The following is a 13,674-nucleotide window of genomic DNA, read 5'->3' as shown; positions in this document are numbered from 1 at the left end:
TTTATTTAATGTTAAAAGGGTTTAATGTGAGTTTGAATATCATTTTGTGTGACATCTTATAGCCCTCGTATACATGAATATGTGTTAGATGTGTTTTAAAAGAACACTGTTTAGAAGAAACACACTGAAACCATAAAAACAAAACAAAAAACTGATGATATAATGAAAGATTATATAGTGTAACTTGTTTGAAATAATAGACTATTGTTCATGAACTTTAACTGCTTGAACACATTTTTATAGCCTGTTTTAAGGTGAATGTTCCTGAAAGGTGTCTGGTGGCAGTCCGAGGTCGTCCAGCTCTACTTGGCTGTGAGTTCACATCTGATCCTGAACTGTCCAGTCTGGTTGTTACCTGGCAACGGCAGGAGGACTCACAAGTCGTCCACAGTTTCTATTATCAGCAGGACAATTTGGACAGACAGAGTCCAGAATACCACAACCGGACCTCATTGTATATGTCAGAGCTTGGTAAAGGTAATGCCTCTCTAAGAATAAATCCAGTTGGACCAAAGGATGCAGGCCTGTACCTGTGTCAAGTGAGCAATGCTAAAGGGACTGGAAAGGCTCTGATAGAGCTGGACTATGGGGGTATGTTATAAGCTTAAAATAAACAGAATATATGTATAAAAATAAATGTGTTTTATATTATAGCTTGAACATGAACATAGATGAACCTGAAGTGAAGTTAACTTAATTAATCATATATAGACCCTTCTTCCATACAAATATTTGCATCTGTGGATAGCTCACAAAATAATAAAGTATCCAACACAGACAGCTTATTCGGTACAGAGTTGTGTAGAATTTACTGTTATTTACAGTACAACTGTATACTTAATCTCTGAATGTGTGCATGTTTGTGTGTTTTCTAGCCCTTTATTCAGAGCCTAGGCTCAACATTTATGTGAACTCCACTACTGTGACAGTTGAGTTTGAGACAGAAGGTTTCCCCAAACCTGAGGTTATCTGGTTGGGGGAAAATAACCAGAATCTCACCTATCACCTGGAGATCCACGACCAAACAGAAGATGGACTTTATTACATAAAGAGCAGTTATGAGGCTCAGAAGCCAGCGGTTAATGTCACATTTACATTAAAGAATCACCTCCTGAATCAGAACCTGCAGAGAACAGTGTGCCTCAGCTTTGGTAAAGACCTTCTTTCACTCTGAACTAAGTGCATGTCAGAAGGCATTCACTATAGAACACGGTTAGCAATGTAAAATTGTGATATTTAAAATCAAATCTATACACCATAATTATGGAAGTATAACAGCCATTGTAATGTATGGTTTTTCTCAAATGAATGCATGCTGTATAGAATTATATGTTCAAAGCCTGTGAAAATAACACTGAATAGGTGCTATATGACTGAATGGATTTAAAGGGATAGTTAAACCAAATAGCAAAATTATGTCATTAATAACTTATCCTCATGTTGTTCCAAACCCGCAAGACCTCCGTTTATCTTCGGATCACAGTTTAAGATATTTTAGATTTAGCCCGAGAGCTCTCAGTCCCTCCATTGAAGCTGTGTGTACAGTATACTGTCCATGTCCAGAAAGGTAAGAAAAACATCATCAAAGTAGTCCATGGGACATCAGAGGGTCCGTTAGAATTTTTTTAAGCATTGAAAATACATTTTGGTCCAAAAATAGCAAAAACTAAGACTTAATTCAGCATTGTCTTCTCTTCCGTGTCTGTTGTAAGACAGTTCATAACAAAGCAGTTCGTCATATCCGGTTCGTGAACAAATCATTCGATGTAACCGGATCTTTTTGAAACAGTTCACCAAACCGAACTGAATGGTTTTAAACGGTTCACGTCTCCAATGCGCATGAATCCACAAATGACTTAGGCTGTTAACTTTTTTAATGTGGCTGACACTCCCTCTGAGTTAAAACAAACCAATATCCCAGAGTAATTCATTTACTTAAACAGTACACTGACTGAACTGCTGTGAAGAGAGAACTGAAGATGAAATTCAGAGTGCATGAATTACTCCAGGATATTGGTTTGTTTGAACTCAGAGGGAGTGTCAGCCACATTAAAAAAGTTAACAGCTTAAGTCATTTGTGGATTAATGCATATTGGAGACATGAATCGTTTAAACGATTCAGTTCGATTTGGTGAACTGGTTCAAAAAGATCCGGTTACATCGAATGATTCGCTCGCAAACCAGATATCACAAACTGCTTTGTTTTGAACTCTTTCTCACAACAGACACGGAAGAGAAGACAATGCTGAAAGAAGTCGTAGTTTTTGCAATTTTTGGACCAAAATTTATTTTCGATGCTTCAAAAAATTCTAACGGACCCTCTGATGTCAAATGGACTACTTTGATGAAGTTTTTCTTACCTTTCTGGACATGGACAGTATACTGTTCACACAGCTTCAATGGAGGGACTGAGAGCTCTCGGACTAAATCTAAAATATCTTAAACTGTTTTCCGAAGATAAACGGCGGTCCCACGGGTTAGGAACAACATGAGGGTAAGTTATTAATGACATAATTTTGCAAATTGGGTGAACTATCCCTTTAAATATGGTAAAACTACTTAAAAAGAGCTAAATGCAGCTGGAGGTACAGAATTGCCCAAACATGTGAGGGACTTTCCATGTGAGCAGATTTTTTGCAGGCACAGATTTTAGAAAAAAAGAATGAATCAGAATGTTTTTAACCAGTTTTGCAGGTTAATTCAGACTCATACCACATTACCACTTAAACGGAAAAGCAGGCTTATAAGATTAAAATTACAAAAAGAAAAAGATGATAAAAGAACTGGCTACATTAAAAAAAAACTTATATCTGTTGGCTTAGTAAAGACAACCACACTGGAAACATAAATTAAGGTTTGACACAAGCTCAACAAACAGCTATACATTATGTAAAATTAAAAACACAAGGAAGATGATGCTGTGTTGTGACTGGGGCCGGGGTAAGTCTTATTAGTATCAAGTTACTGTGAATGATTATGTTACATGCAAGTCACATTGGTTTGAAAACCTAGTTTGTGTAGTAACCTCCATTTAGGTTACATTGTGTCACTAATTTGAATCCTGAGATGGTCAACTGAAAACAAAAATATTTTCTCAGGTTACTGAATTTTCTGGGTTTTTTTTTTTTTTTTGACTGAATGATCAAATTATACTTATGAAATCTATCACTACATTTTCACTTCTGGATTCTTGGAAGAATAAAACATATAAGCTCACTTGCTATTCAAGGGTGATTTTAGCTGTTCAATACATTAGTAAGTTGTGGCATTTTATCTTAGTGTTTCTTAGTGTTCAATTTCCTACATGTCTCTGCAGGGTCTTTGATTTTCAGTTAGTAATTTTCCGGGAATTATGATTCTCTCTTCAAGTAATAACTTGTTTTTATCTGAAGATTGATTTCAATTTGGGGTTAAATGATTTAAACCCAGTTCAACAATTAGTATGGTTTGAGGTAGAATTGACGCAAGCTTTGATGTACAGCTTATAACTAACAATTTGTCTTTTTCAGTTTCAGATGGAGATGATGGAAGCACTTCAGTCATTATTCTCTTAATACTGGTTGTCATTCTTTTTGCTGTTGTGATGTTTTTACTGTTAAGAAAACAAATAAAGTCCTACCTATGAACCTCCAATCTCTTTCTGTCATCACCATGGCCTTTCCTGGCATGTTGAACCATCATTACTCCAAAATAAAACTGCTGGCATTGCTTGGGGCATTGCTCATTTAAATATTAAATCAAAATAAAGTAGTATAAATTTTTCATAAACCCTTAAATACACACAAATGTTATTTATCATCCATGATATATTTTTTGTAAAATTCATCAAAGTTGTTACCTATGCTGTCATCATTGCAGTCTCGTCACTATTCATTGCTAGTTGAGGACAAGTGCCTAGAGAACATAGAATTTATGCATTTACTGTGTCAACACAGACGGCTCCAGGAAAATAAGCCCTTAACGGTCAACAGATAATACTGTAGTTTCTAAGATAATCTAGAAGGACGCTTATTTGAAATAGGTGTAATGACAACAGTTGGAATGTTGGCAGTTTGGCTTAGATTTGTAATGAATGGATGGCATGACCAATTATTTTCTAAGCCCTTTCTTGTTTGTTACAAAACATAAATGCTCCAATACACTTACTATGGAAACTCTAAAATGTGTTTAAAAGTGTGACTGACCAAATCAACTGGCTCAGTGTGGCCCCCCGTGCTAAACTCTAATACTATGCCATTGCATTGGATATATAACCATGTAACAAGATGAAACATGCCTTGCAAAGCTTTACACATAGCAACACCACCCTCATTAACTTTCATGGTTCATCAGAGGGAAAGAGCTGAGCTTCACCGCCACTGTTCGCCGAACCACTGAGAAGAAACAAGTGCAAATCTTGATACTTTGGTTAAATATGTTAAACCAGAAGTGTTTGAGTTTGTGTCACATAAAGATGGATATTATTAATCTATCAAGTCAATGTTTGAGTCGTTCCTTCATCACTTGACAGCCCCTTAAGCTTTGACCATAGACTGTGTAAAAAAGTTACTCTGGCAACAAATCTGTGTGTACATTCTTTTTTTATTTTATTTTTTATGTTTTTGTCTTCATGATTTTAAGCATACTGTCTTAATGTTTTAATGTTTGTATTGTAAAAAAAAATAAATAAAAAAATACTGCAAAAAAGCTTTAACCTATGTTTGTTCTTTTGTCTTGTGGCATGACAGCATTGAATAGAGAAATGAATTTACAAGCTTCGTTACAAATGGGTTCATAGTTATTATTATTAAAGGGTTAGTTCATCCAAAAATGAAAATTATGTCATTAATAACTCACCCTAATGCTGTTTCAAACATGTAAGACCTCCTTTTATCTTCGGAACACAGTTTAAGATATTTTACATTTAGTCTGAGAGTCAGAGTACTGTTTGAGTGCACGCATTACTCCGGGATATTGGTTTGTTTGAACTCAGAGGGAGTGTCAGCCACATTAAAAAAGTGAACATCTTAAGTCATTTGTGGATTAATGCGTATTAGAGATGCGAATCGTTTAAAATGATTCAGTTCGTTTTGGTGAACTGAATGATTTGTTCGTGAACCGGATATCCAGACTGCTTTGATTTGAACTCTCTCTCACAACAGACACGGAAGAGAAGACACTGCTGCATAAAGTCGTCGTTTTTGCCATTTTTGGACCAAAATGTTTTTTCGATGCTTCAAAAAATTCCAACGGACCCTCTGATGTCTCATGGACTACTTTGATGATGTTTTTCTTACCTTTCTGGACATGGACAGTATACCGTACACACAGCTTCAATGGAGGGACTGAGAGCTCTTGGACCAAATCTAAAATATCTTAAACTGTGTTCCGAAGATAAAAGGAGGCCTTACATGTTTGGAACAGCATAAGGGTGAGTTATTAATGACATAATTTTCATTTTTGGATGAACTAACCCTTTAACATAATCATTATTATAATTATTATTTACTCTTACAGTTACTGCATTTCTGGTCTCAAATTGTAGCTTTTTACTTCTTACAGTTTATAAATGTGTGAATTTCTGTCATGATGGTTATTTTCCATACACTGAATGTTGTAACAAAGGTAATAAAGAGTTGGTTATATTAAAAGACTGCATAGGTTAAAGCTTATAGGTCTGTCCCGGGATGAATGAACACCTCGAAAAACCCAGAGACTCAAGAGATTAACTAATCAATTCCCTTTTTCTGGCTCAAGATTGCACTGACTGATACAGGTGAACTACTAAACTAAATCCAGTACATAACCTATAGAATTTTGTGCATGTGCGACTGAACGAATCGCTCCCCGAGACGACTTGTTCTTCTTAAGTCACATTAAAGATTTGTTCAAAATGAATGAATCTTTCAAGAACGACCCATTACTACTTATCTCAGGGAACCGAGGTTATGTAACAGAGCTTGTAATGTTTTGTAAATGTGTTTTTTGACACAAACTTAATCTTTTGTTACAACATGTGGAGTCCAAGGGCTGTAACATATTTTGTCTCAATGTCAATAATCCAATGTTTGTCTGCTACAAATTAATGTCTACATTTAGTTTTCGTAAACGGTGTAAAATTTAATGTGAAGTACAGAGGGTGCTGCTGTTACTAAACTTAAACTTAGATAGTGAGTGAGTGAAAGTAACTTGACATTCAGCTGGGTCAGGTGACCCAGACTCAGAATTTGTGCTCTGCATTTAACCCATCGAAAGTGCACATGAGGTCATTTTTATTATCAAAATAGTCCACGCTACGTGAATGGAAAAAAATGCTTCACTCCTTTACAGCACCAAGGAAAGAATGAAACGGTACTTTGTTTTTTTGTTTTGTTTTTTTGCTCGTCAATTTAGCCTTGTGCCACACTACCAACAGCATATAATGTAGATAAACAAAGAAAATGAAAATGGGAGGAAATGCATTCAAATGCATTTCTTTTTTAAACCCATTTCCTGGTTTTTAACCAAGACAAATATAGTCTTAAAAAGATGAAACTGAAACAATGATCAGGTCATAGTCATTTAACACAAGCTTTATTTGATAAGCAGCCATGAGAAATTAAATTACTGCTACAGTATGTGCTGGATTAATGCATAATTAATGGGTAAGTTAACAGATGGTTAAACAGATGCTGGGTTATAATTTGTTCTAAATCTACTGTGTGGGAAAAACAGCCATCAGCACCAGTATACTCTGAATTATATTACTCTCCTTATATTTGTTGCTAGGAAACATGGCTAGAGGACAGAAATTTAGGATTACACATTTCTCTAAGGGCTTAAGGACAGACTGCAATGGTTAGAATGTACACAGTAAAAAGATTTGGAAATGACTTTTAGCACATATCCATATGACTCCCACTTACAGACTCTGACATTTTTTGAAACCTGTGTAAATTATTTAGAAATCCATTCTTTCGAACATTAGCATCTTTTGCAATTATTTTCAGTTTATGCAAGTATAGTTTAAAGCTGCGGTAGGTAACTTTTGATGCTCTAGCGCAGTGGTTTTCAACCTGTGGTCCGCGGTGGTATTGCAGGTGGGCCGCCAATTATTTTCTGTTCATTTCCAGTCCATTCTAGGGCTGTGCGATTAAAAGAAAACAACCTAAAATCACGATTTGAGCGTGCGCATATGCCTAACTCCAGGTTCACATACTGTCTGTGATGCGCCTTTTTTCTGAGCCAATGTTGACGGATCAGAGCGTTCTCACTGCGGTAAAAGGCTAGAAATAAAAACGTGCGAAAATAATTCAAGTCTAACACATGAGCATAAAGTGAATTTGTTAGTGAACAGGATGCAGTTTAAGTGAGAGGAGACACGTTTTAAGTGCGCACACTCTCTCCGCGCAGAGCAGCGTGTATCTGAGCAAGCACGACCGGTTTTGTGACAGAGCAAAGGAAATCTGCTGCGAACAGAGAGATTCGCACTCGTACATTATTTTAATGTGCTTTCGCGTTATATTTATGCGCTCTCACTGCTGACCGCATACACATACTGTATACACACTGCAAACACCTGAGGCACCGCTACAATTAATGAGCTCTATGAACAATGCATGGCAAAAAAGAAAAAAAAGTCCCTGTATACAGGATTTGTTTTTATTTATTTTTTTTGCCACAAGTCTATACATTTTTTTACATCTTCACTATAGTGATAATTTTGACTTATGTCTGTTCTAGAGATGTTACAACTTTTTGATTAAGCTCTGATTGGTTTTCTTTTGGAAATATGTTTCAAATTAATCCTGAATGCATTTATGACTGTAAAAACACAATTGCAAAATTGATCAAAAAAATCGCGATAGTTTTTTTTTTTTTTTTGTCCATATCGCACAGCCCTAGTTTATTCAATAAATGTAGTTTAAAATCTAGCTTCTGAGTACTAAGTTATTAACCCAACAATAGCGGGGTCAGTTAATTTTTTTGAAGTGGGCCGCGCAAACATATGTGTTTGGTTGTGTGGGCCGTGAGTTGAAAAAGGTTGGGAACCACTGCTCTAGCGGTTAGTAAACAGAACTCCTTGCGTCTTGCGGAAGAACATCGTAGCCGGATCTACTTCACTCTGTTTATGTCTATGAAGTATCACAAAGGTACTGGATTACTCCGCCGCGGTACCCCCGAAGCAATCTAAAATAGTCCGAATATAAACACTTATTATAGGTGTACCCTAGTGATTCAGGACAAGACAAAATCACGGTTTGGAAAATGGATTCATGGTGTACTCGCTTACTATATACATTTTTCTACATTTTAAACACAAACAAAGTTACGGACCGCAGCTCTGATTGGTTGTTTCTTAACGGGAGTGGATGAATTTCTGCAAATGGCAATAGGACCACTGGGAGGAGCCAGAGGAGCTTGATTTTTTCACAGATTATCTGTCTCATATTCTACTGTCAGGTCATAATGACAGGTTTAAAAAATATGTAAAAAATATATTTTTACAAAAGTTACCTACTGCAGCTTTAATTAACATTTGCTCTGCTTGCATCTCATGAATAATCCCAGTAATGTTTAGCACAAGTCTAAACATGCCTGCAGACTTTTTGGGAACAGCTCCAACACCGTTCATTAACTGTCATGGTTCATCACATCGAAGATCTCTGCTTGTTCTGCTTGTGCACTGCTAACCCAATGATGCCAATGAACAGGAGAATGCAAACCACTGACAGGACAGCAAGTACAATAATCGTATGGTCTGTGGTGTCCTCATCTGAAACAGAAAAAGATCATTTGGTTTAATATGTGGCATTTGTTTGATAGTGTCAAATCAACTGTTAAATCCAGATCCAAATCTACATCCAGTATAATAATCACACCATATAAAAAAGATACAGTGCTTGAACAAAATCATTCAAACTTATTATTACAAAAATTACTGAGCTTTCAAACCCTGGATATGTACTATATACAGTACAGTATATGTACAATCTCTCAGACAACTATTTTCATTATTATTATTTTTTAAATAAACATTTAAAATCACTGATCTTGTTGACACACTTGTGGCTAGTCAGAATATTTATCAACTCAAATGGGCACGTCCTTTATGCTGTATAAATTCTAGTACGTTAATGCCTTTTCTTGAAATATATTTATGTTTTAGGAAAAAAACAGGACTGCTAATTATCGGTGTTTCCCAACCATGTTCCTGTAGGAAAACCTCAATATGATTCCTGACTCATCAGTTCATCAGTAGTCGAGACTACAACGCTGCATCCGAATATACCTACTTTCCTATTATATAGTACGCTAAAAAATGTACAGTATGTCTGAATACAGAGGATGACATCTTACACTTTTTGTTCCACTGACATTCATTCATACATATGAAAGTGTGGCAGGTCAAGGTTAGTAAATTCATATTAGGTTATTAAGACATGTGACCAATAGAAGATAGGTGTCATGTTATGACCTCTCAGCTATATTAAAAAAGTGTACAAATACAGTTAAAAATTATTCAGACACCAAATATATATATATTTTTTTTACTATTGGGTGCAGGACACTATAGTTCATTTATGTAAGTGAGGATGGCAAAAAAAGTAAACTGGTCTGGGACATATTACACACAAAAATTCTTCATACATTGGAGTACCAGTAAAATGTATAAATAATTTGGACCAAACATTTTTCAGCCACTTTGACCTGACCATGTCTTGCTTTCTGGAATGATCGAGATTAATGTGTTCTGACACTGTTTAACTCTGAGCTCTTGTCATATTTTATTACCATTGTCTAAACCGTAGCGAATAAACTGTGATAATATATGAAATGTTGAAGGCGTTTGAATATATTCAGGTTTGTCTGTATGTGCAGAGTCACTAACGCAGACATCAGCATTACAAAACTGGAAAAATCATGTCTCTAACTGTAACAATTGAATCACTGTCTTACTCTTTCCATAATTATTTGAGGTTGGGTAATTCTAAGATCCAGCCTTAAGCAGACAAAGCAGTTCTTTGTTATATATAATATGATTCCAACAATTCACATTAAATCAACAAGTCAAACATGTCTTAAATAAATGGAGTAAAGAATAACATGCCTTTAACTGCCACCCTCTCACACACCTATTGCACAAAGTAAATAAAGATATTTACCAAAGCTGAGGCACACTGTTCTCTGAAGGTTCTGGTTCAGGAGGTGATTCTTTAGTGTAAATGTGACATTAACCACTGGCTTCTGAGCCTCATAGCTGCTCTTTATGAGATAAAGTCCATCTTCTGTTTGGTCGTGGATTTCCATGTAATGGCTGATGTTCTGGTTGTGTTCCCCCAGCCAGATCACCTCAGGTTTGGGGAAACCTTCTGTCTCAAACTGCATTTTCAAAGCAGAGGAGTTTACATGGAAGCTTAACCTGGGTTCAGAGTAAAGAGCTGAGAAACACAAACACAATCAGCTGTAATGTGTTGAAATGTACATCGTAAGTAATGTCTAGCTGATCAAATATTTTACAGCAAAGTATAACTGAAACACTATATAAATGTTCACTTGAAATCCAATTTTTTTTAAATATATTTTATATTTCAAAGATTTTTGTGACCTTAAGAAAGCTGAAATATGATACATCCACTACAAAACCACGGTGAACATATATATATATATATATATAACTGATTATCTGATTATTTTAGTATGGTGTTCTGAGAATGCATGTGGAAGAATAGTTAACAGAATGTCATTTGGTAATATACTTTTTTTTTTGTCATTTCTTTAAACAAAACATGTATGATAATTTAATCATTTAATATGCATGAAAAAGACGCTGCTAGGTCAACATATTCTCTTCTATGTCCATCATATACATACCTCCATAAGTCACTTCCATCAAGGCTCTTCCTGTTCCCTTTTCATTGCTGACTACACAAATGTACCAACCTGCATCTTTCAGTTCAACTGATGCAATTCTTAGAGAGGCATTTCCTTTATGAAGCTCTGAAACATATAATGAGGTCCGATTGTGGTATTTTGGACATTGTCGGTCCAATTGGTCCTGTTGATAATAGAAACTGTGGACAACTCGTGAGTCCTCCTGACGTTGCCAGGTAATGACCAAGCTGGACAGGTCAGGACCAGGTGTGAACTCACAGCCCAGTACAGCTGGACGACCTCGGACTGCCAGCAGATGTTTATTAGGGGCAATCACCTCAAATGTGGCTGGAGAGAGAGAACAATTTAGAGTCGTTTGAAGAAACACCACTGGGCACATTTCATACATTAAAATAATCAAGTTTTCCTTCATTTTTTTTTGACGTATTATGGAAACAAACATTGGACAGCAATGGTACAGCAGAAATGTTCACAGTATCAAGCTTTAAACATCTGGAGCTGTGAGAAAAAAAAACCCTGAATATGTGGCTTGCAAAATCCTTAAATATAAATGACCAAAGTAGGGTTGCAACCAAGAGATCACATCACTGGTTTGATCCTCAGTTTTTCCATTATTACTGACTTAAATTATACCTTCTTTCTTTAACATGTAATTATTTTAGATATATTACAGGGACTGAACTATCAAAAAGCCAAACCCAGTGAACAAGAAGAAGAAATGAAAATAAAGAAGCCTGCCATAACTCTTTATTTACAGGACATGTAGCAACTGGAATCTGTCTTAAGTCCAATTCAGCTCTGCCAAAATATTTTACTTGACTAGTCAGGAGAGGAAAGACAAACAGTAAGTTCAATCAAGTTAACATTTTAAGATTCAGTTCAGTTAAGTTCATTTTTATAAAGTAAAGTTAAGCTGACTTGTATGTCACAAGACTAATGAAAAAAAAAACTTACTTAAATAAAGGTCACATTAAAACTGTCTTAGAACGTTTTAACATCCTTCAATCATCATCATGCCAGACCCAGACATTAATCTAAACTTTACTTTAAACTTTATAAAAAAATTGTGATTACATTAACACTATTAAAACACTTAATATCCCAGTATTCATTTAGTAAAACTGCTTTCTCACTAAAATGTTATATATCCAACAGTTGCTTGGCCATTTCCATCAAGGCTTTGTCTCTCTCTCTCTCTCTCTCTCTCTCTCTCTCTCTCTCTCTCTCTATATATATATATTCGTTAGTGTAGCCTACTTTATTTCCAAAGTATGTAGCCTACACACGTATGACACAATGACAATGTTGTGTATTATAACACTTCTCCGATTTCTTTTATATTAAATGTAAGTCTTACCCACAAGAACATCCCCGACCACGACGCACAAGAAGAGCCAAAGCATGGTCGCTTGGAGTTCAGGAGCATGGTTTAAATAAGAAAGCAGCTCATTGCAGCGTTGTTCACCTGCCAGTCAGAAATAAAACTTCAAGCCATCTTCCTCAAGTTTATTCTTCACGATTTATGTGATCTGTAATAAATGCATGGACAGAAGCTTGAGTACACGTACAGTAACAATGTACAGTGTGCTCCGCTGAAGGCTTTACTTGAGCGCGTGACTTGGAGGTTGTCCTAATTTGAAATGAATGAAAGGCTACAACACGCCTGCCCCATCTAGGGATCAAAAGCATAAAATAGCAGTTTTTATGGGGAAATATTAGTTTTGGTTTTGAAATGCAGTACCATCTTGAAACAGCTGATGGCTGTGATGTTTCATATTTAAATATAATTGCATTATCTTGCAACGAAGCCTGTCAGCAGTCAGAAACAGCTTTATTACCAAGAATGTTTGCACATAAAAGGAATAAGTTTTGACAGAAGCTTCCAGAACACAGAGAAAACAACAAAAAACACACAGATAATAAAAAAAGCTATATTAATAAAATACACATGTACATGATAATAGACAAAATATTATGTATAGGTGTGCTATAGATGGAATACAATAAGGGTGGTATCAAATAAATATAAGTGGTATTGCACATTTTTCTTGCACAATGTTCATAACTGTGTTTATAAGGTAGATTGCCTGGAGGGAGATGCTTTTCTTGTCTATCTGTCCTGGTGTTTGGTGCTAGCTCCGACTAGACTGAAAAAGTTAAAAAAGGATATGCCTTGGATGTGAGGTATCCAGAGTGATTTTCTGAGCCCTTTTCCTCACTCTGGATGCATAGAGTTCTTGAAGGTTGAGCAGGGGAGCACCAATGCGGTTCCCAGAGGGTCCTAAAGCTGCTCTGGGAACGGAGCGATATGCGTCCTGTATTGTGGTGTAGCAGTGATTCAAAATATTTTTGTCTCTGGTGAGGCATGTAAGAGATTTGCTTTATTAAAGTCGCCAAGAATGATAATAACAGAGTCCTGGTGTTGTTGCTGTGTCTGCGATCTGATCAGCCAGCTGTAGTACTATCATGCTCACAATGCTCAGCAAATACAAGGCAGAAGATTGTGTGTTGTGTTCTGCCAAATGTGCAGCAGTTCACCCCTGGTATTGGGTATTAAGTATTGGGTAAGATGAAGATTACTAGGCAAGGCAAATTTATTTGCACTGGGGTAATACAAAGTGCTTCACAGAGTCATAATTAAACAAAAAAATATAAATTGTAGATCATTTAATAACATAAAAATATTAAAAAGAAAGAAAAGCTTAATATAAAAATGGTTTGACGAATAAAAAAGGAAACTAAAAGTATTAATATTGAAAAGCATACTGTAATGCTTGGTTAAGATAGTCATGTTTTCATTACTAAAATATGAAATTTTTT

General features: G+C 35.8%; 2 protein-coding genes across 2 annotated transcripts; one reads left to right on the top strand and one right to left on the bottom strand.

Annotated features, from left to right (window-relative positions):
- Positions 1 to 73: 73 nt before the first annotated feature.
- On the top strand, positions 74 to 1,275 carry LOC128026582 (CD276 antigen-like). The gene is made up of 3 exons (XM_052613842.1): positions 74 to 83; positions 244 to 591; positions 876 to 1,275. The coding sequence occupies exons 1-3, from the start codon at positions 74 to 76 to the stop codon at positions 1,172 to 1,174; spliced, it is 657 nt and encodes a 218-aa protein (XP_052469802.1). The 3' UTR covers positions 1,175 to 1,275.
- Positions 1,276 to 6,530: 5,255 nt separating this feature from the next.
- Positions 6,531 to 12,453, bottom strand: LOC128026623 (V-set domain-containing T-cell activation inhibitor 1-like). The gene is made up of 4 exons (XM_052613864.1): positions 12,212 to 12,453; positions 10,834 to 11,181; positions 10,125 to 10,400; positions 6,531 to 8,734 (listed from the first exon to the last, which is right to left on the bottom strand). The coding sequence occupies exons 1-4, from the start codon at positions 12,255 to 12,257 to the stop codon at positions 8,610 to 8,612; spliced, it is 795 nt and encodes a 264-aa protein (XP_052469824.1). The 5' UTR covers positions 12,258 to 12,453; the 3' UTR covers positions 6,531 to 8,609.
- Between the last annotated feature and the right edge of the window lie 1,221 nt (positions 12,454 to 13,674).

Source organism: Carassius gibelio, chromosome A13 (genome assembly GCF_023724105.1).
Source record: "Carassius gibelio isolate Cgi1373 ecotype wild population from Czech Republic chromosome A13, carGib1.2-hapl.c, whole genome shotgun sequence".
In the NCBI taxonomy this organism is placed as follows: domain Eukaryota; kingdom Metazoa; phylum Chordata; class Actinopteri; order Cypriniformes; family Cyprinidae; genus Carassius; species Carassius gibelio.
Note: the sequence above shows the minus strand (reverse complement) of the source record. Positions and strands in the feature narration are given on the sequence as shown.

Bases quoted from the DNA above. Each gene is read 5' to 3' on its own strand.
- LOC128026623 (XM_052613864.1), bottom strand. From the start codon at position 12,257: ATGCTTTGGCTCTTCTTGTGCGTCGTGGTCGGGGATGTTCTTGTGG. The intron at 11,182-12,211 runs GTAAGACTTACA...CTCTCTCTCCAG, and splicing joins GGTCGGGGATGTTCTTGTGG to CCACATTTGAGGTGATTGCC. The intron at 8,735-10,124 runs GTAAATATCTTT...TTTCTGTTTCAG, and splicing joins AACAGTGTGCCTCAGCTTTG to ATGAGGACACCACAGACCAT.
- LOC128026582 (XM_052613842.1), top strand. The intron at 592-875 runs GTATGTTATAAG...TGTGTTTTCTAG, and splicing joins GATAGAGCTGGACTATGGGG to CCCTTTATTCAGAGCCTAGG.